Below are 20,525 nucleotides of genomic sequence, written 5' to 3'. Positions count from 1 at the left end.
ATTATTTGGTGTATTAGTATTTGTTTGAGCATAGATTTTTGAGCTCAATCACAATGGGGTTTTAACCGTGTTATCCTTTTAATCTTCTCAATTATAAAATGCAAATCTACTCGTATTATATAATGTAATGTAATATAATATAACACTAGTAAATTTGCTCGCGCGTTGCTAGGGGGCATGCTTGGTAAACACAATTTCTAACAAACACACAAGATGTGGACGTAAATATATAATATAATGTCTCAAAGTAGGGATGTGCAAATGGCCCGACCCGGCCTGAACTGTGAAAACCCGGCCCACGGCCCGCAAGTACATGAAAATCGGAACCGTGACCCGGCCCGTGATGGTTTGGGTCAAGTCGGGTCGGGTTCAGGCTGGTCACGGGTTTCCTTCACCTTTTTTCGCTTTTTGGCTTGACCCGACCCGGCCCGCGCAACATGTGACCCGAAAATGCAACAAAAGCTTGACCCGTGACCCGCCCCGTTAACCCTTTGTGCAGGGTAGGGTCGGGCCGGTTCCTGGTCGGGTCACGGGTTTCGATTTTTTTTCTCATCCCTATCCCAAAGTGATATATTAAGAACATATCTCAAAGTGACTACACAAAAGTCTTGGTTTATGTTTAAGAGAGTTATGTCAATTATATATAAGAAGTAATATATGTGTAATACAAACACGTTTTTGTCAAATCTTCGAACTCGAAGTTGGAGTGAGAAAAGAAAAGCAAACAAACACGAAAAAATACTTATAAAATCATGCATGTGTGAAAGTTTTTACACAAACGTAAGAATAACAGTGATAAAAATTACATATATTAAAAGGGGGAGTAAAGGATAATAAAATCAAATGGTAAGAAAATGTGAGGGTGAGAATCGTAAGATTATAAAGTTCGAAAGTTCGAAAGAAAGCGAAACAAACGAATAAAAACTTCTCATCGTAAATATGTGTGAAATTTGTGTGATAAAAACAAGAGATCATAAAAGTTTGTTGTTAGTAAAATGAAAATAAAAACTTGTGAGGTCAAATGTTAAACGCTAAAAACAATAAGGGTAAATTTAAAAAGATAAGAAAAGATCGATAGGTTAAATATGAATACATTAGCTATGTTGTACTTTATGCAAACTAACTTGTAATTTTCAACTTAGTATATACGAGTAATATATATATATATATATATATATAAAAGATAAACCTTAATTTCATACTGTAGAAGTTTGAACCTTTGAATAAAACTCAACTTGTATTTGGAACCGATGTCATTTACTTTTTATAACTTTTTTTTTAATTTAATAAGTTTAAATATGGTTATTAATTATAGAAAGCAAGTTTCTATATTTTATAATTATAGAAAGTAATTAATTTAATGATATAATTATGAAAGCTAATTCATAAATTTTATATTTTTAAAAAAAATTAACTTTTTTGATTTTTTTAATTGTTATTAAATTATGAGTTTATATATGTTTTTATCATATAACGTAATAATTATTGGTTATAACTATAAGTATTTAACTTTACATTGTTAATATTTTATGATATTTAGATAAAACATATATCTAATCTATATATAGCTTATAGAATAATTAAAAAATGAAAAGTTATAAAATGACGACATTGTCAAATTTTCAACATTTACAATTTGTCAATACGGGTATGTTTGACACAAAAGATTCGAGTTGGGGTTGTGGTTCGGGGCTTGCAGTTGGAGGTTAGAAATGGGGGTTGAGACTTCTATTTCAATCCTTGTTACACAAGATTTTACTTTAAAGAACTTTCAGGGTTTTTAGGAGCTTTTCAAGACTTAGACTTTTAAATTCAAATGTTTTTTCAAACAGAGCTATAGTTTTAATAGGAGCTTATATTTATAAGCTCAAAGCTTTTATGCTCCTAAAAGTCCTTAAAAGACCCTTGCGAAGCAAACACATCACCATAAAATGTTAGTATTTTATAAGTTATATGTGTTTATCCGCGTATTACGCGGAATATAATCTAGTATAGATAATACCTTATTAGAGTATTAATGAAATCTGACGCCAACAATAGAAAGGGAATTAAACGCGTTATCACTCTTGCAATGCACGTGCACGTTTTGTGCTATCCCGTGGGTGAGGACCCCACCCATTTCATCCCTAGAGATTTTGTGCAAATTACGACTACGCCCCTCAATTTGTACAAACTAAAAATTGTTTTGGAGTTAATCTTTTTATCTTCGGCGAAAATAATTTGTTAACTCTATTATTGTTTGATTTTTTATTTTATGTTTGAATTACCAGAATTATACATTTTATGTTTTGTTCTAATTAATTATAATTTACACTCTAAACTTTTATTTTAACAATTTAAGCTTTAATTTTTTTTTATTTATAATTTTCACTATCATAATTACATCAACCTACACCACTTGACACCACCACTACCACCAATAGTACCATCACCGACACCACTATACCGCCTTTTCCACCACTGCCGCCGAATTACGCGGGTAATACTCGTTATTAATAGGATGAAAATATAAAATATGGGATGATAGTCGCTGACTTTTATTACGTTGGTGATATGATGGATTATTTTCAACTCCATTTATATCACATATTCAAAAATGTTTAATTTAATATAGTTTTAGTATTCTTTTAGATTTTGTATTTTTGGTGGTTATTCCATAGTGAATTTATAGTTATGGTTTATTATCAATTCATATATAATTAGTTCTTTTTGTTTTTTAAATTTTTTTTTTTGAACGGCTATAATTAGTTTTTACACCCCACAATGTTAATTAATAATATGAGAAGACAAATACACTGTCAGTTCTTTTTCAGATGGTTGTTGGACGAACAACTGCCTATAGGTGGTAAAAGGAAAATTTAAAGCTCGATGGTGGGCATGGACTATTATCTTATTATCTTCTTCGATACATGTTATAAAAAATAACACTGGGGTAAAAACAACATTGGGTTTACTCACTAATGTACTCTTTCTTTTGTACATTATTGCACGTTAAACTCGTTTATTGATATATATATATATAAATATATATATATTGAAAAGTTATTTTGAGAACCTTTTTTTTGCGAGAACCTTTGACAACTTTTCAAATCAAGCCCAACCGATGATTATTATTTACATGAAAATTGTTTTTTGATTATTTTTTGAATAACTTATGTGTAATTTTGACATTTATAATTGTGTGGAGACATGGATTATCATCTGTTATATAATTATGTGGAGATTTGAATTTTTTTCACATCTGCACAAATATTGCTATGATTACATGTGATCGACTTGTATACATGTGAACATAACGATAATCATGGTCTAAACACGTGCGCCATCCGCATTTTGGGAAACAAAAAAACCCATCAGTGGCATTGTCGTAATTAATCTGAAGTCCATGGCCAGTACTTTAAACAAAAAAGTCTTGCCATTATATTTTCTCTCTCCCACCACTCACAAGAAACACACAAACCTCTTCTTTCTTTCTTTCTTCTTCTGTTTTATTCCTTCAGCCGGCCATCAAAGGCAAATACATATATATATAGAGAAAGAGAGAGAGAGAGAGGTGGGGGGTGGGGGGTTAGAGATGACATCAGGAACTCGGTTACCAACATGGAAGGAAAGAGAGAACAACAAAAGAAGAGAAAGGAGAAGGCGTGCAATAGCAGCAAAAATATTCGCAGGGCTTCGAGTGTATGGTAATTATAAACTTCCAAAACACTGTGATAATAACGAAGTCTTAAAAGCCCTTTGTAATGAAGCTGGTTGGATCGTTGAAGAAGATGGTACCACTTACCGCAAGGTAATTCATCCATCCATTCTTTCTTTCTTTCTTTAATTAAATCCGGCCCTTTTATCTTTTTCATTTTTTTTTTTAGATCTTCTAAACTATATTGTGAAAATTGTTAAGGAGTAAATCTTTAAGGATGTAAATTGTTAAGTTGTAATTTTGATTGAAGTAACTAAATATGTTTATGGATCTAGCTAGCTAGAGTCTAAATATGTTTTTCTCTCTCTTTTGATTTACCATGAGTATGCAATACTTACCTGTATAGTATAGTTTTACTTCGTTGTAACAACAGAAATTCCTTTTAAAAATAAAAATAAAAATTAAATTGGATGGACATATATACGAAAGACTTGAACAAGACATCACAAATATAGTTATTTCATTGTATTATCATTTAGTTAGAAAAGTTGATAAACTAAAAAATTAAAAAAAAACTAAAAAGACAAGTGCAAGTAGAAAATAGTCGGGATGAATTAAGAAGATTGACATATTAGTTTTAACAAGTTTGTAGATGAGGCCATGAGGGGTGCAAAATATATATAAAAACCTTTTATTTTTTGGTAAATTAATTAAATGTGTCCTTTTTTCAGGAGTACTATTAGATGTTGTTACTGGGTTCATGTGAATGTTCACGCAACACGAAAGATTCTTTTTTTCCTTATCTATTTACAATTCATTTATGAACTGAAAAAGTGACACTTACGCTTTTCTATTACTCTAAATTAATCAAATTTCTTGATTTTATTTTAACCCATGGTCAGGCACATGTCAAAAAATTTTATATCAATTTTTCTTGTCTTAATAATAGCTCAAATAATACAATGATTATATTAACAAACAAATTAGCAATATAAATAAGAAGCAAATGTAAAAAATATATATTACGACTAGTTTCAATATAATAGAAATGCATTCAAGTCGATTATTTGGAACCAGATTAAAAAATAAATAGCATCTAGTAATAATAAAAATTACGTATAACAATAACGTAAATAATTAATAATATAAAGGTATAAAAACATATAACAATAACTACATTAAAATAACGTCACTCCGACAACGGTGATATAATATAATTTCTTGCTATAAATATTAAGGGTTAACACACATGAAAAATTCCGCCCTAAATGGTAATGGGCTTGGGTTATGAACTTATTTAACAAAACGGGGGAAATAATTCTCAAGAAGTAAAAGCGTAAATGTGTGAAAGTTGTGCGACGGAAACATGAGAACCCAAAAGTTTTGTGTCGAAAATATGAAATGAAAACTCTGGTTGGGGCAAAAATAAGAAGGTAGACACTTTAGTGGTAAAATTATGAAGCAAAAAAAGGTTACTATTCGATGAACAATAACCTTTGGTAAATTGATTGGTAATTTTTGACTAATGTTAAACGTTACTTGGTGATTAAAATGGGAAAGAGGAAAGGTTACTGACTTACTGCTCAGTGAACAATAAGCTTTGGTAAATGTGGCTATACTAATTCTAACAATGCATTCATGACATCATTGATAGGTCTTTATGCACGAAATGGGCTTTGATGTTTAGGATTTGGAGGTGCTGTAACTTGTAAGGTTTGGGTCAATGTTCAATATATATGCACATAAATAACACGTTGGGTGCCTTAAAAGATCGGGGCCTAAATTCCTCACTTTAGCTGCTTAACCTAGAGGCACCACTGACCATACTGAATGAATCTTGCTAAGATTTTTAACTTAATGCCACACTTACAAACAAAATGTTACAAAATGACGTCACACATTAAGTGGCCCAGCCACGTTACTTTTGTGTTCTAGGATGTCTGCTCCAAAATTATAAGAACATGACAATCTCAATGAAACTCAGAATTAGTTGCCATGTCACCCTACAGGTTCAGGTAAAGCGTTTATACTCAAATTTATTTCTACAAGGTATAGTCACAATTGAATATTTTTAAGTTTCATGCAAAATGTTTTTGAAAAGCACATTTGAACACATTTTATGTTTTCCTTGAAATTTTTCTACAAAACACTTTCAGTATTCTACAACAAAATGCACCTTAAGTCTCTATCTCTTTCTGTTATTTCTCTTGGAGTCTAACCAGCTGAAGGGTTATATCAAATACCCCGCTTTTTACTGTGTATTAGTTGGTGGTTTCCTCATATCTTTCAGGAACAACAATCAAACTGCATTCTTACTTAGACACAAGTGTATAACTAGTTGTCTAGATTAATGTATTGTGCGAGATGTTGCTTACCATATGGTTACCTATATTTTTTAAGAGCACTACAATTTGATAAACATATAGACAACATTCATTACTACGTGAATTGAAAATGCCACTCAATTCACTCAGATATCATATCATATTAAGCAACTATGTACGCTGAAGCCAACCTAGTATTTTATGACTAATTGTATTTGTTAATCATGCACGATAATATACTTATATACATAATTACATACACCCATACATCTCTACATATACAATAGTTTTACATACAGACTAATTTTGCTACTGCTCGAGTTAGGAGATCTTCCATATGATCTAACTGAATGCACAACTATGTACATACATATCCATATCATTTATATTTCATTTGTTAAAAACAAACATTGAACTAGATAATCTTCTTAAATTATATTTAATATTGTGTACCTGCAGTACCTGTTTGCTTAATCTAATTGTCTTGTGTAGGGTTGTAAACCGGCACGTGTGGAGGCTACAGGCGGATCAGCATCAGCCAGTCCATGCTCATCATATCAACCTAGTCCAAATACTTCTTACAGTTTGAACCCTAGTTCATCATCTTATCCTAGTTCTATATCGTCTCTTTATGTTGGTAATGGAAATGCGGATCCTAATTCTCTTATACCATGGCTAAAGAATCTTTCATCTGGTTCACCCCCTTCGTCTAATTTCCCTCACCATCTCTACATACCTGGTGGTTCGATAAGTGCTCCAGTCACTCCACCTTTAAGCTCACCCACCTGTCAAACACCTAGAATGAACGACATGGACCCAGCATGGGCCGGGCAGCATTACCCTTTCTTACCCTCTTCAACCCCTCAAAGTCCTGGCAATCAAACACCACCTGATTCGGGATGGCTTTCGGGCGTCCAAACACCCCAAGAAGGACCATCATCTCCCACATTTAGTCTTGTTGCGACAAGCCCGTTTGGGTTTAAAGAAGCACTTTCAGGTACAGGATCTCGAATGTGGACCCCTGGGCAAAGTGGGACTTGTTCACCTGCCATCACCGCTAGCTTTGACCAAACAGCAGATGTCCCTATGTCTGATGCAATGGCATCTGAGTTTGCTTTTGGTAGTAACATGAAAGGTCTAGTAAAACCTTGGGAAGGCGAGAGGATACATGAAGAATGTGTTTCTGATGATCTTGAGCTCACCCTCGGGAACCCTAGCACCAGGTAACTATGAGTAAATCACTTCTCTTTGAGGTGGCAAAATGAACGGGGTTTGCCAGGTTGGGTAACTAATCGAAACTAGTACTCCCTAACTATATGTACTGGTTGAAATTTTCCGGCGTTGGCTGACAGAAAACACTTTCTTTATTCTTACTTGCTTAAAACTGTAGTAACTATTTAGTGTGTCAAATATGATTACAATACTTTTATTTCAATTAGAAATATAGTAATCACTTTTGATATGATATAATTAAGAGGTTACTTCTATTCACTTTAGAAAACATATTGGGAAACTTCTGCACTATTTTGACCAGCTTTCGCTTAAGTTGGTCTTTTTTTCCCTTTTCGACCCATTAGAGATAAAGCGCAGCCCGGATTGACATGTCTAAGTAAATGGGTTTCTGTTGCCACGAGTGATATCTTAACAAATATGGTGTTAGCCTCTCGTCACTATATACTTAGAACATGTTTTTCTCCTTAATTGCAGATAAAAGTAGTGCTAAATGAACGATGGTGCAATTTGCAATTATATTAATTTGGTTTATGTGTTTGCCGATCTCTTTCTAATTCAAAGGTAAACATGCGGGGTTCTCAATCAGATACTAAAGGATCATCAGTTGATTTTCTTTCTTAAGAAGTTATCATTTTTTGTTTTTTCAAAAAGGGAGAGAAATTCATAGTAAAGTATAGGGTTGATAGTTCATGTATGGTGGCTTCTGTAAGAATTTTTCTATTATATTTTTCCTAACATCGACACACCGAATACATAATTTATTTATTTATTTATTTGTTGTATTTTCAAGTATGAAATTAGACTTCAATCTCTCATACCATGTCTGGAACAGGATTGTTTATCGTTGTTGTAAGTGAGCCGTCAATCTCCAAATTATTACTCTTTTTTTTTTTAGCTATATGATTCTTTTTCATTCTTGAAGTGAAAATTTACTACTGTGTTTACATACCATACGCCAAGCAACAGTACTCTAACTCGGTAATCTCGTAGAGCATGGCAATCTGTTTGAAGCTAACAAGATTTCGATACAATTGTTTGACATAAAATGAGTCTTCAAACGCAACATTGAGAAGTGTAGAGTTTATGGTATGATGCTGCCAAATCGCGCGTGCATTCTGTTGCCCACAGGGGAATACTTATGTTCATGTGTTATTCAATGTATATGTTACTTGTTTCGGTACCCTATCATACCGATTTCCCTAATGTGGTAGTTAGTCTCCAAATGGATCATAATTTTTCATCCCACCTAAGAACTTCTATTGAACTGACACAATTCCAACATTTTGCAGCCTAGTTTCCAACTCTCATATCTTTTGAGATGTATGAAACAACCAGAGAATGGAATTTAAGTTATAAATTTGTTATTGTTGTGGCATTTGGAATCAGATTGGGAGGTTTATTAACAGCATTGGAATTTGTTCAGTTATATAATTTCATGAGTTATAAATATCTGTCATGCGTTTCAAAAAAACAACCTTAACCGTTTTTACGCGGTCAGAACATCGAGAGTGCTACACTTCAATACTTCATCACTTCATCAAAATGCCACACCGTTTAGGATCACACTGGATTTTTAGGAATAAAAAGGATGGAAACACACACACACAGACCAAAAATCAATTTTTTTACAAAAACTGCTTGGATTTTCATTATGAAGACCTAAATACTAAATAGTACATTCCAGAAAGGAGAACAAAATTAACGTATTTTTTTGGACGAAAAAGACTTGGTTATATAATCACTATATACAACATTATGAAGACCAGGCCGGGGGGCTATTATTCCAACTAAGGAGTGTGCAACCACACCAAAGTCAAGCCATGTTGTTTAACATCCTAAGACTATCTCCAATGGGTATGTTTTTGGACGCCCTTGGGTGTCCTTGGATATCCTTTGCAGTTGAAGCTTGTCCAAAACTAAAGATTTTTTGATGCATGCCCTTACTCAAGGGCATGCCCTTAGGTGCCCTTACTTATATTTTTTTTGTTTTTAGTGGAGTTAAAGGATATGTAAGGATGTTTATATGGTTGAAGATAAAATTATAGGATTTTAAGAATTTATAAGGATGTGTAAGGATTTGTAAGGATATGATGTGGCAGCTCAAGGACGCCTAAGGGCGTCCTTAGCATTGGAGATAGCCTAAGATCATATATAATATTTCCAATTCCAATGTGTATCATAACTGTTACATGACAATATTTAGCCATTTAGGCGGTGATAAGAAAAAATAAGTTATTCTTGTCAAACATTGTTAACCAATCTTATTAGCTCAAAAAAAATAGTCAATAGATAGTGGACCAAACCCGTAGCTAGATGGATGTCGGTTTTTGGGCAACTAATTTCATGTGAGTTTAGCGACTTCTATCACCGACGGAATTTGTTCACGCGTTTATTCTTGCTGAACTATAACAGATAAATTAAGTTTTTTTTTTTTTACGAATTCCAAATCCTTGGCTATATATTTTAAGATCGTATTTAAAAGAATTCGAATATAAAATCTCTTTTAAAAATATCTGGACCTCTTACTGCAAAATGTTATTGTGGTCTGAAACTATGTATGAATCTCAAATAATCATATCCAAATGCTATCATATAAAAGAGAATAATTTCATAAACACAACAAAAAACTATAAAAGTTATTTAAAAAAAGAAAAATACCTAAACAACGTCTAAAGTAGCCTAATGATTATCATACTAGACTAGTAGACTTCATTAAAAGTGGTTTCAGGTTTGAATCATTTAGGTACAATTGTCAAAAGTGGCCATGTAAAGATTAAAAACGGTCACATAATTTTTTATCAGACGGGATACACCAGAATATAAAATACTCGTCTTCCTTAATTAACTCGAATAGGGATAACTACATATGTTTATCAAACCATGCCTAATCTATTTCAAGTTAGATACACATTATTCGGTTGTAATTGTCTAGGAAATTTCAGTTATATATGTTTATAAATTGCCAATACATGAAGATAATCTACATGTAAGTTTGTAGAGTTTAGCGAATCAAACCTTTTTGAAAAACTATGCTTTATTATGTTGTTTTACATTATAGGTTTTGCCGTAGAATCATTTTCAGCTACTAGTGGAATAAATATAATCTTGTTAAAGACCGTCTAAAAGTGCCTTTGCTTGCTTCTTCAAGTTTAATATTTCTAAATTCTAGTTTTTTTTCTTCCCATTTTACTATAAATAACTAATTCGAAGCTTGCTGTTTTCATATTTCTACTTATTAGGTACGTGGTCGATCTTAACGTGGATTTATGACACGACAATAAAAACGTGTCATTTGTTAAACATATAATGTTTGAGTTTAATAGAAATGCATGCTAAAATATTACTACATTTATAAATTAATGTGGATAAATTGTTAGCATAGTAATGTATACAAAGATGCAATATCCCTAAGCTTAAATTTGCTGTTAAAAATAATTACACTTGCGATCGTATAGGAAAATTTTCAAAAAGTTCCTATTAACCAACGTGTGTACACTCATAAAACTTTCGTATCTCAAATTGACAAATAAATTTATTACATGTATCTTTACAAGAGAAAGACCAGAGGAAATGTATTATCATAACTGATTTTTCACATCTAAGTATAAAAAGCTACTATGTTTATTCATATAAGAAAGTGCACATGCATATTTGTTAATTGTAAATATGAATAGGAAAATAACGGAGTATATAAGTTAAAAGATTTCGGAAGAGTTCCTTAGAAAACCTCTCCAGAGTTTTTTTTTTTTTAAGGCGTGGATCATTTGCTCGCAAAAGGGGATCTAAATTATATTGTCTTAACCGGGTCCGCGCTAAAAAGCCCCATCACCCTCAATACCTAGTAGGAGAAGAAATTCCCGACTAAACCGCATGAAGGCACGACATTGAATTGGGATAAAACTTTGTCCCCTTTGCAGGACTCAAATCTGTTTCACTGGAAGACTTTATTGTGATATTCCTTCAAATTTACTTTCCATGTCTCAAACTCGAAACTTCCAGCATGAAAAACTGATGCTTAACCACTGAGCTATAATGAGAAGTACCTCTCCAGAGTTGTTATATTTGTTAGTTTTGGAGTTGTTTTATATAAAATAGCAGCCAATATTAATTAACATCTGTGTACGTCATAAGTATAATTGTGAAAAAGTTAAACACATCATACATATACCTTCTGTTAAAAACTTAGTTTGTCTTTTTTTTCTTTTTAAGTTGCAAAATATTTATTTTCCGGCCAGATAAATTATTTGCCGAAACAAAGTTTTACTTACCAAAGCATAAAACTAGTGTCCAATAAGTAAAATTTTTCCTAAATTATTCAACCTTGAAATCCGGATTGATATTCTCTGGGGCTTTCTTGTTTTTTGGTATATACTTAATTTTAACAATTATAATAACTTTCGATTTACTAGCTAGAAGATGGTCTGATTAAAGTTCAAACTGAGTATAGATTTTTAGATATGTAGAGTACCACGTCATATTTGTCATGAACGATATGTATTAGAATATTCCACCATTTACATCTTCGGCTTTGTCCATTATTATCATTTAAAAAAAAAAGAAGATAGTAGCGGTATCCAAGGACGATTACGATATGTGCTTCGTGGTCTGTATGGAGATTCTAAAACGAGAACGCATTTGATAGTCATGATCCATGAAATGAGTCCTAATCAGTTATTTGATTCGGTTGTCAATTTTTATTTTTTATTTTCTTATGGTATTCGTCTAGATATAAGAACTTTTGTAAATTTCGTACATATTCGTCAAGGTGTAAATCTGTATTTCGTGGGTGAAATGGAACATATCTGGTTTTAACATAGAGTTCAACAACAGTCGCAAAGAGTGAAAATATTGTCGTGTAATTAACTCTTAATTATCTAAAACTACTTATGCTTATATACTGTTTCATAATGCATGCTAAAATATTTTTAATAAATATATATATATATATATACTACTGTATACATTTTGCCACTTGTACCTTAGATATTCACTATATATTCTCGACTTCTATAAATACTTGATATGCCAACTCTTGTTTTCCCCAGAATCATCATCACTCTTAATTAATTATAAAGTGAATAATGGCTACGGAGGATGTTGGCAGCTCTCCAAATGGGCACCATGGAATCACCATTATGGACATCCAAAAAGATCACCCCAAAACTTCTTCCTTCACTTTCACTCGTGCATTTTCCCAAAAGGTTTTTCTTCTAATATTGTTCTACATATTATTTCATAATATTAATAAAACACATTGTATATATCGATCTCATTCTTTGTTAAGAAACATATCAATATTATTGCAAATTAAAAGAAAAACTAAGAAGTTTACGGGATTAATTAGCTTAACAAATCAACGATTTTAATAATTAATTATGCATATGGTTTTGGGATTTTGACAGTTAATGGCAGAGTTGTTTGCTACATACTTCTTGGTATTTGCGGGTTGTGGGGTGATCATGGTAAACATTGACAAGAGCCTCGTGGGTATGCCTGGAGTCGCCATTGTATGGGGGGCAGCGGTTATGGTGATGGTTTACGCTGTGGGACATGTATCTGGTGCACATATGAACCCTGCTGTCACTATTGCTTTCGCCTCTTGCAAAAGGTTCCCTTGGAAAGAGGTGATACACTTATGATGATTATGTTTATTCGGATTTAAACTTTAACATTATTCTCTTGATCTTGATCGAATCAATTAACGTACATGCCTGATCATTTTAGGTTCCCGGGTACATGGTAGCCCAACTCCTAGCAGCAACCCTAGCAAGTGCAACTCTACGGTTAATATTCAGCGGGAATCATGTTCACTTTGTTGGAAACACCCCTCCCGGGTCTGACCTCCAATCCTTGGTGATGGAAATTATTATTACTTTCTACCTCATGTTTGTTATCACTGCAGTCGCCACAGATGACCGAGCTGTTAGTACTACTATCTTGATAGTTTTCTTTTCCCTTATTCCAGTTTATATATTGCATTTCATAGGTTTAATTAATAATGATAATATTATTTACACAATGCAGACCGGGCAACTAGCCGGGGTTGCCATCGGATCAACCATTCTTCTTAATGCGATGTTCGCGGGGTATGATCCAAATACAGTGTTAATAAGTTTGTTTATTATAGGTAAGTTTGGACTTGTGCTTTATAAGATGTATGTATATATTTTGAATGCAGCCCTGTATCAGGGGCGTCAATGAACCCCGCAAGAAGCATAGGGCCAGCGCTAGTGTGGAACAAGTATGAGGGGCTATGGGTTTACATTCTGGGACCGACAATTGGAGCCATAGGTGGTGCATGGGGGTACAACTCCTTAAGGTTCACCGATAAGTCTTTGAGTGAGGTAGCCAAGGGTGAATCTGAACAATGATTTATATATATACGGTTGTATGTTTGTTTTAATATATGGATCTCTTTGCATGACACACAATACTAGTATATGTAAACCAAATAAGTCATTACGAGTGATATAATACGTACATTGTGTATCTGCTTAAAGTATATCTTTTTATAAGAGGGAACTTTTCATGTTATCTTGTCATACACGTTGTTATACATTTACTCTGTTTTTGATAGTTGATATATACGAGAGGGTTTATTCTTTTGATACTTGATACAACCTATATACGTATAGTGGATTTTTTTTTTATGTATTTTATTTTTCAATACTGGTATTGACTAGTGACCAAGCATTGATATGTACGTTTGGCCTTTTAAACATCCGAATAATCAGCTGATTTGGGATCGAATATACATCCTAAAATTCAATTAATCATTTACAAAGCTTAAATTTTTTATTGGCCACTCAGAAATTTCGATCTACCTAAAAACTAGTCTTTCCTAATTAACAAAATCCTCTACAGGCAACCTAAAATTTAACTTACCTAACGCATCCATATTTCATATTTGCTTGACTGTGTCTAATTAAAATTTGAAACTCAAAGATAATCAGTATTTAAGCACAAGAGGGGGGTTTATATAAAACTAGAGGATGTAAACAAGTAAAGTCGAGCTTGAACCATACCCCTCATATATGATAAGCGCTCAACCGACTACACATAGTGGTGTGAATACCAACTTCATTATAAACATCATAAAACTGATCTACATCTATATCAAGCGCGTTTAATACCCATCCAATGGAGACTCAACTATTCAAAACTAGAAGAACTATAGGATAAATCAGATTAAGGGGTGCAAATATTAACTCCCTTTTTTAATAGGTCTGACATTCTCTCTCTCTCTCTCTCTCTCTCTCTATATATATATATATATATAACTTGTGTATATGTCTTCCAAGAGCATACACAAACCGGTGTCCATTTTCATCCTCTGGCATCACAGCTGAGCTTATTTGCTTTTAAAAGCACACTGGTTGTGTTTGTGTGTATGGCAGACATAGGTGAAGTGCCATCCAATGGACACCTTGGGGAGACGGTTGAAATAAAAGATGAAACAGATTCTACAAATCATCAAACCTCTCTTTTATCTATTCCTTTTTTCCAAAAGGTGATTAGCTTCTTCTTAATTTCATCAACTCTCGAGCTGCCATGAAGACTCATGTGCTTTTGCTTGTTACTTGCAAAAGATAAAAATAGAAATCGTTCTTCATCAAATATAAATCTACCTTTAAAAGAAAAATGGTTCAGTAATTATTTATTAATTGGCTATGTTTTTAACTTTAAGGCAGTTCATAGCAGAGCTTTTGGGTACATACTTCATGGTATTCGCAGGTTGTGGTGTGGTGGTGGTGGATACTGAGAAGAACAACTTAATCGGTCAACCTGGAATAGCCATCGTATGGGGGTTGGTAGTTATGGTGAATGTATACTCGGTTGGGCACATTTCTGGCGCCCATTTCAACTCTGCCGTAACCATTGCTTTTGCATCTTGCAAGAGATTTCCTTTGAAAAGTGTAAGTTATGAATTCATCAAACTTTCAAGTATGCTGACTAAAACTTCATTATCTTTCTGTAGGTGCCTGGTTACATCATTGCACAAGTACTCGGATCAACCCTAGCATGTGGAACCTTAAGGTTATTATTCCATAAAAAAAGCAACAACCTAGGAGCAACCATCCCTATGGGATCAGACCTCCAGTCTTTGGTGTTGGAATTCATCATCACATTCTTTCTCATGTTTGTTATTTCCAGTGTTGCAACGGATGATCGAGCTGTGAGTATTATATTTCAGATTTCTTTATTATTGATAATTATTTATACATTTAATAGAGTTGTAGAATGAACAAATCCACATATACTTTGAGTTGACTTTTTAATTTCGATTTAATACAGCTTAACCATATTTAATCTTAAATTAAGGTTGACTTTAATATGATATGTTTGATAACTAAGGGAAACTTTATAAATTAAAGATTTTCAGAATATTCCTTGATTTTTAATTACGATGACGCAGGTAGGAGAAGCAGCAGGACTTGTCATTGGATCAACAATTTTACTCAATGCCATGTTTGCGGGGTATAAGGACACATTGTCAAGAGCTTGTTGCTTTATATTATTTATTATTTTAACCTCTTTGCAAATGATTTATACCCTTAAGAGAATTTAAAATATATCTTTTGTTGGTGAAGACCAATATCAGGGGCTTCAATGAACCCAGCCAGAACCCTAGGCCCAGCCATTGTGTCAAATGAATACCGAGGTTTATGGGTTTATATGTTGGGACCAACTGCAGGAGCCGTGGCTGGTGCATGGGCATACAACATCATAAGGTTCACCGATAAGCCTCTATGTGAGATCGTCAAGAGTTCATCTTTCCTCTAAAGAATGGATAGAGGACAAGCACAAAGAAGATATTTTAAAATCGTTTTCGATTTGAAATGGATATCTATATAATGTGTGTTTATATTTAATTTTTACAAATGATATCTCATGTATATTTGTCATTTCCTGTATTGTTTCTGAGCTTTGATTCTTTTTTTATGTTGTATACTCTAATTGATATATGTAAAATTGTGTCAAAAATGAAACAATACATAACAAGTTGAGATCGAGGTTGATATGAGATTAAGTGGGTGACTAGTGTGAACAGAGTAGATCTTCAGAACATAATAGGTCTGTGAAAAAATACAAAATGTAACCACAAAGACCTATTTTTTACATTGATATTGATTTCAGTATCTGAACCAACAATATACAAATCAGCTTACACACAATAAAAGTTGAAAAGGTAAAATTTATAAACTAGCCCCCACAAAAATGATAAACATGAATCACGAAAAAAGCTTAGAAGCAATAAATATTTGCTCTTGACAGCTTTTACTTATTCCATTCATTTTATCATCCAGACACACAAAGGACTGAAGGAGAGTAAAAGTACAGTTGCGTACCAGGAAAAGATATGATCATATCGGCAGCTTCAATCAGAAGGAGGTATTGCGGGATGCATTGTTATTTAAAGAACTGCCCATATGCCGAACGCGTGGAAATATGATGGGTATACAACATAGTAGTGTCAACAGCAGCTCCATCATAAATATCATAAAAGCAATCCAAGTGTATATCAAGCCCTTAGAATACCACATCATCCTCTTCAGGAATGGAAGTTGAGACTCTAGTTTCAGAGATGCAGAGTATATTTCAGGAACACCACCCCCTCTTGCAAATTCTGCTCGTTGTTCAATCACAACCCTTGTGCAGGAAGTATGGACATCTTTTTCCGAATACCCACTAAACCTTATGTCCAAAGTTTGTGTTTCAGATGAATATCCGGTGAGAAGAGAAGCCAACTTAAGAAAAGTTGACAAAAGGTGGATAGTCTGACTTTTGAATTGCAACATACAGGGTTGCCTTATACTTGCTAGAAGTTTACCGGCATCAGATAGGAAATCTACCCTCACCTTCAATGAAAATTAACACATGTTTCAGAACTCAATTGTGGCTAAATATAGGGCACAGTTTAATTTTCCATTTTCAAACTCGGATGATCAGATAATCAGGTTCTTTCATAGCAAGTTCTTATATATTTCTCTTAAGTCTCCTAAATTTTAAACAAAGTACCATATTCTCAAATGTAAACCCATAAATGATAATGAATACAAGTCTCAATGATTCTTTATATGCACATCCAAACACCACCATCATCAAAACCAGAAACGATAAGCTACTGCAAAATCTATATCACATACCTGAAAAATCCCAAGATTTCTGTTGTAGTCCGACTCTGGCAGCGTTAAAAAAACAGTCGCCTGCAGTTCATGACCAAAAGGAACTACCTGTGGCTCGAAGAATTTCCCAACATTACTCACTTTCCCATGTTCCAAAGACAACGACTCCGAACAAGAAACAATAGGCACAAAAGCCATGGGAGTATCCCTAGTATAATCGAACGTCAACTGTTCCGTTACCTGCAACGGCTCCTCTACAACCCATTTCGTCACCATTCCACTAACAAGGAAAGCCGGAATAATTAAAGCAACACAAACAACACCACAGTAAAACAACCACAACAACCCCTTCCCGACCCGAAAACACAATTTCCAAGCAGCCTCATGATTTCCATCATATATATACCTAACCAACTTAAAAAAACTACAACAAATCCCCCATATATCATACACATTCCCAAATATATAATCCCTCCCAAGCTTAATAATGCCATTCGGTTCGGTCACTAACAAGTACGAAAAACGCATCAACAATACAGGAAATGTAACAGAACTAGCTAAAAACTTTGTTTGATAACCAATTACTCTAAATAACAATTCAACTAATATATATAGTAAATTCGACGGCGAATTCACGGACTCTTCTTCTCCGTCGCTAATTCGCTCACTAGTTACCGCAGAGCTGTCATCGGTTTCACCGTTGACTTTATTTGACTTCAATTTACCGTTTGATTTTACTGCAGGGTTAAAATCTCTCAGTCCATCTGGATTGTTGATGAAAAACTGAGATTGAGTGGAGTCTTTGGAGCTCCGGCGCCGGTTACGGAGTCCGGCAGACGAAGGAGATGATGGAGAGTCCGGTGAGTGGTCTGATATGACGGAAACGGTGGAATCATCGCCGGAATCGGAATCGAAGGAATTTGAGGCGTCGGAAAACGGGAAATCGTTGTCGGCGTCATGGAATTCGGATTCAGGTAGCTTGATTACGTCGTGATTGTTGATTGATTGGTTGTCCATTTGAGAGAATTTTGAAAGTTCATACAGGGCTAGGGTTAGGGTTAGGGTTTTATAATTGGGGATTTTGCAGTATTGTGTAAGGAACGAATGATTCGTTTCATTTTTGCGTTTTTTAATGTGTGTGCTAAAACGTATGATTCCTTTTTAAATTTTTTAATTATAAAAATAGTACAGCAACCTGAAAATGCAAAGAGAAAAATATTAAATAACTCGAAAATACAAAGGAAAAGTAGAGAAGAGTATGTTTTTTTCTTACTTTTCTAAATGATACAGCAAAATAACGATTTTTCAAAAAGTCGAAAAGAACACAAAATAAGAAAAAAATTTACCTGAATATTATGTTCGTTATACCTACCGTCAAGTTAACAGCATTCATGAACCCTGATGGTAACTTATTGAATGAACAACTTATTAGATGATACTCGAAGATAACTTTTAAAAACATAAAATGTGAGAGACATTGTAATTATTGTATGTTTTATAGAGTTAAATCTAACTATAGGTAATTATACAACCCACACAAAGGATCCTATTTATCCACTTAAAAGTCGAAAGATTAGTTTTTGAATAATCATAGTATTAAAAATTAGTTCGAACTGGTTGGTCGGATTAATTTGAGCTAGTTTTTTAAAAATGATTGCTTTTTTAAGTCTCGATTTTTTACTCGAACTATTCAGTTATTGAGCGTCTGAGCCCATCAATATTATGGTTTTTTTTATGGATAATAATTATATACTTGTCGATGAACCCTCACAAGATACTCTTTCCATGCATACCTTTGTAGATCAAAAAAAACTACAAAAACCATTGTACTAATTGTTGGAATAAACATGATTCGATTCGAGTGATAAAACATCTCAGATCATCCTGTGGAACCTGTAAGAGTATAAAGCATAATTGCTATTGATTTCGGGTTTCCATAACAAGGTAATTAAGTAATAATGGGATGAGCAATTCGGCTGTAACTTGATGCACGAATTTAGAGATGAGAGACACACGAAATTATGGTATTACGTGCGTAGGGATTAACCTTAACTTAAGGTTAATAACTCTCTATATATAAGAAAAATATTTACACTTTAAACCTCATTGGTGTTTAATGTGTGCACCATTAGTTTTCTTAATTACAATCACCTAATGGAAAACCCTATACTACGTTTTTAAGAGTAGTATAGGGGTTTCAGTTATCGTTAATTATCATATCAGGAATGATACATGATCAGTGACGGCCACATTAACGTGGTTCCAACACTAATTCCTTCTTGTTAAGTTGGAACAAGAAAAGCAACCAAACACTTACAAAACTGATTAAATGACTTTCATTTCTTTTTTAATTTCAACATAAATACCTAAACCTTACCTTCGGCATTTTGTTGGAATTAACCTCTTTTTTATGCTCGATTTTCTTATGTTTTGGGTATTCAACACCTGATTAGCCCTAATTCACCAAGAAACCCTACAACACTGGCTACAAATTTAATTCAACTAACAATTAGAAATACATGAAAAAAGCCACATATATACGATTAGTTTAAACATAAAACTTGCTTCATTGATTTAAGTTTTTCAATTAATTTTACAATGGTAGAATAATTTGGCCCTCACCCCTCCACTTTATATGAAACAGGGGGAAGTTCAGGATTCGAAATTCTAGTTTATTACGAATTCAACTTCACTAGACAATTTATACCATACTCGTTTTACGTGTATTGTATCCAATTTTTAAACCAACTTACATAGTTTAGTTATATTTTAACTCAAACTTACATTTAATGCTAAAAGCAATTTTACAAATAACATTTTTACATAGTTTTTCTAATAAAGGAACATTAAATATTTTGCACAAATAAAGAAGCATTATTTTATAAACAAAACTTTGGAGTATTTGCTATTTTGCTTTTAAATATGTTGGATTGTATACTTTTTAAAAAAAATATTAAAATTGTAATCGTTTTTTTTAAGTATATATTGAGCTTCAAAACAATTTTTTTTTTCAAAGTTTTTTTAGACTATTAATCTATGATATATTCAGATCAAGACATAAAATATTATTATTATTATCAGAGACGGAGCCAGAATTGTTTTTACGCGGGGGGAAATATTGAAGTTGTATGTCATACTTAGTTGTACAACCTGTATTTGATGGTGAGACCGTGTTCGTCAAAAGATGTACTTATTAAACTTGTA

At 33.3% G+C, this 20,525-nt stretch overlaps 4 protein-coding genes across 5 annotated transcripts; 3 read left to right on the top strand and 1 right to left on the bottom strand.

The window, feature by feature from the left end:
• The first annotated feature begins 3,446 nt into the window (after window positions 1–3,446).
• Window positions 3,447–8,009, top strand: LOC122593329 (BES1/BZR1 homolog protein 4-like). Of its 2 annotated transcripts, XM_043765722.1 has the most exons (3): window positions 3,447–3,790; window positions 6,454–7,184; window positions 7,669–8,009. In XM_043765722.1, the coding sequence occupies exons 1-3, from the start codon at window positions 3,575–3,577 to the stop codon at window positions 7,670–7,672; spliced, it is 951 nt and encodes a 316-aa protein (XP_043621657.1). In that variant the 5' UTR covers window positions 3,447–3,574; the 3' UTR covers window positions 7,673–8,009. The 2 variants fall into 2 exon arrangements, with proteins under 2 accessions (XP_043621657.1, XP_043621658.1); XM_043765723.1 differs by lacking the exon at window positions 7,669–8,009 and having other exon boundaries at window positions 6,454–7,188.
• A 4,266-nt stretch (window positions 8,010–12,275) lies between these two features.
• On the top strand, window positions 12,276–13,565 carry LOC122592222 (aquaporin NIP1-1-like). Its single transcript, XM_043764417.1, has 5 exons — window positions 12,276–12,395; window positions 12,597–12,818; window positions 12,919–13,116; window positions 13,219–13,280; window positions 13,373–13,565. The coding sequence occupies exons 1-5, from the start codon at window positions 12,276–12,278 to the stop codon at window positions 13,563–13,565; spliced, it is 795 nt and encodes a 264-aa protein (XP_043620352.1).
• Window positions 13,566–14,823: 1,258 nt separating this feature from the next.
• Window positions 14,824–15,978, top strand: LOC122593618 (aquaporin NIP1-1-like). The gene is made up of 4 exons (XM_043766043.1): window positions 14,824–15,110; window positions 15,173–15,370; window positions 15,611–15,672; window positions 15,786–15,978. Exons 1-4 carry the CDS (start codon window positions 14,865–14,867, stop codon window positions 15,976–15,978), a joined length of 699 nt encoding a protein of 232 aa, XP_043621978.1. The 5' UTR covers window positions 14,824–14,864.
• A 276-nt stretch (window positions 15,979–16,254) lies between these two features.
• On the bottom strand, window positions 16,255–18,501 carry LOC122593616 (seipin-2-like). The gene is made up of 2 exons (XM_043766042.1): window positions 17,343–18,501; window positions 16,255–17,054 (listed from the first exon to the last, which is right to left on the bottom strand). The coding sequence occupies exons 1-2, from the start codon at window positions 18,336–18,338 to the stop codon at window positions 16,578–16,580; spliced, it is 1,473 nt and encodes a 490-aa protein (XP_043621977.1). The 5' UTR covers window positions 18,339–18,501; the 3' UTR covers window positions 16,255–16,577.
• Window positions 18,502–20,525: the final 2,024 nt, after the last annotated feature.

This window comes from Erigeron canadensis, chromosome 3, assembly GCF_010389155.1.
Source record: "Erigeron canadensis isolate Cc75 chromosome 3, C_canadensis_v1, whole genome shotgun sequence".
NCBI classification, from domain to species: domain Eukaryota; kingdom Viridiplantae; phylum Streptophyta; class Magnoliopsida; order Asterales; family Asteraceae; genus Erigeron; species Erigeron canadensis.
Note: the sequence above shows the minus strand (reverse complement) of the source record. Positions and strands in the feature narration are given on the sequence as shown.

Coding starts and splice junctions, on each gene's coding strand:
- LOC122592222 (XM_043764417.1), top strand. CDS start 12,276: ATGGCTACGGAGGATGTTGGCAGCTCTCCAAATGGGCACCATGGAATC. Junction 12,396..12,596: donor CTCGTGCATTTTCCCAAAAG/GTTTTTCTTCTA, acceptor GGATTTTGACAG/TTAATGGCAGAGTTGTTTGC. Junction 13,281..13,372: donor CTTAATGCGATGTTCGCGGG/GTATGATCCAAA, acceptor TTTTGAATGCAG/CCCTGTATCAGGGGCGTCAA.
- LOC122593618 (XM_043766043.1), top strand. CDS start 14,865: ATGTTTTTAACTTTAAGGCAGTTCATAGCAGAGCTTTTGGGTACATAC. Junction 15,371..15,610: donor TTGCAACGGATGATCGAGCT/GTGAGTATTATA, acceptor ACGATGACGCAG/GTAGGAGAAGCAGCAGGACT. Junction 15,673..15,785: donor CTCAATGCCATGTTTGCGGG/GTATAAGGACAC, acceptor TTGTTGGTGAAG/ACCAATATCAGGGGCTTCAA.
- LOC122593329 (XM_043765722.1), top strand. CDS start 3,575: ATGACATCAGGAACTCGGTTACCAACATGGAAGGAAAGAGAGAACAAC. Junction 3,791..6,453: donor ATGGTACCACTTACCGCAAG/GTAATTCATCCA, acceptor TGTCTTGTGTAG/GGTTGTAAACCGGCACGTGT.
- LOC122593616 (XM_043766042.1), bottom strand. CDS start 18,338: ATGGACAACCAATCAATCAACAATCACGACGTAATCAAGCTACCTGAA. Junction 17,055..17,342: donor GAAATCTTGGGATTTTTCAG/GTATGTGATATA, acceptor TTTTCATTGAAG/GTGAGGGTAGATTTCCTATC.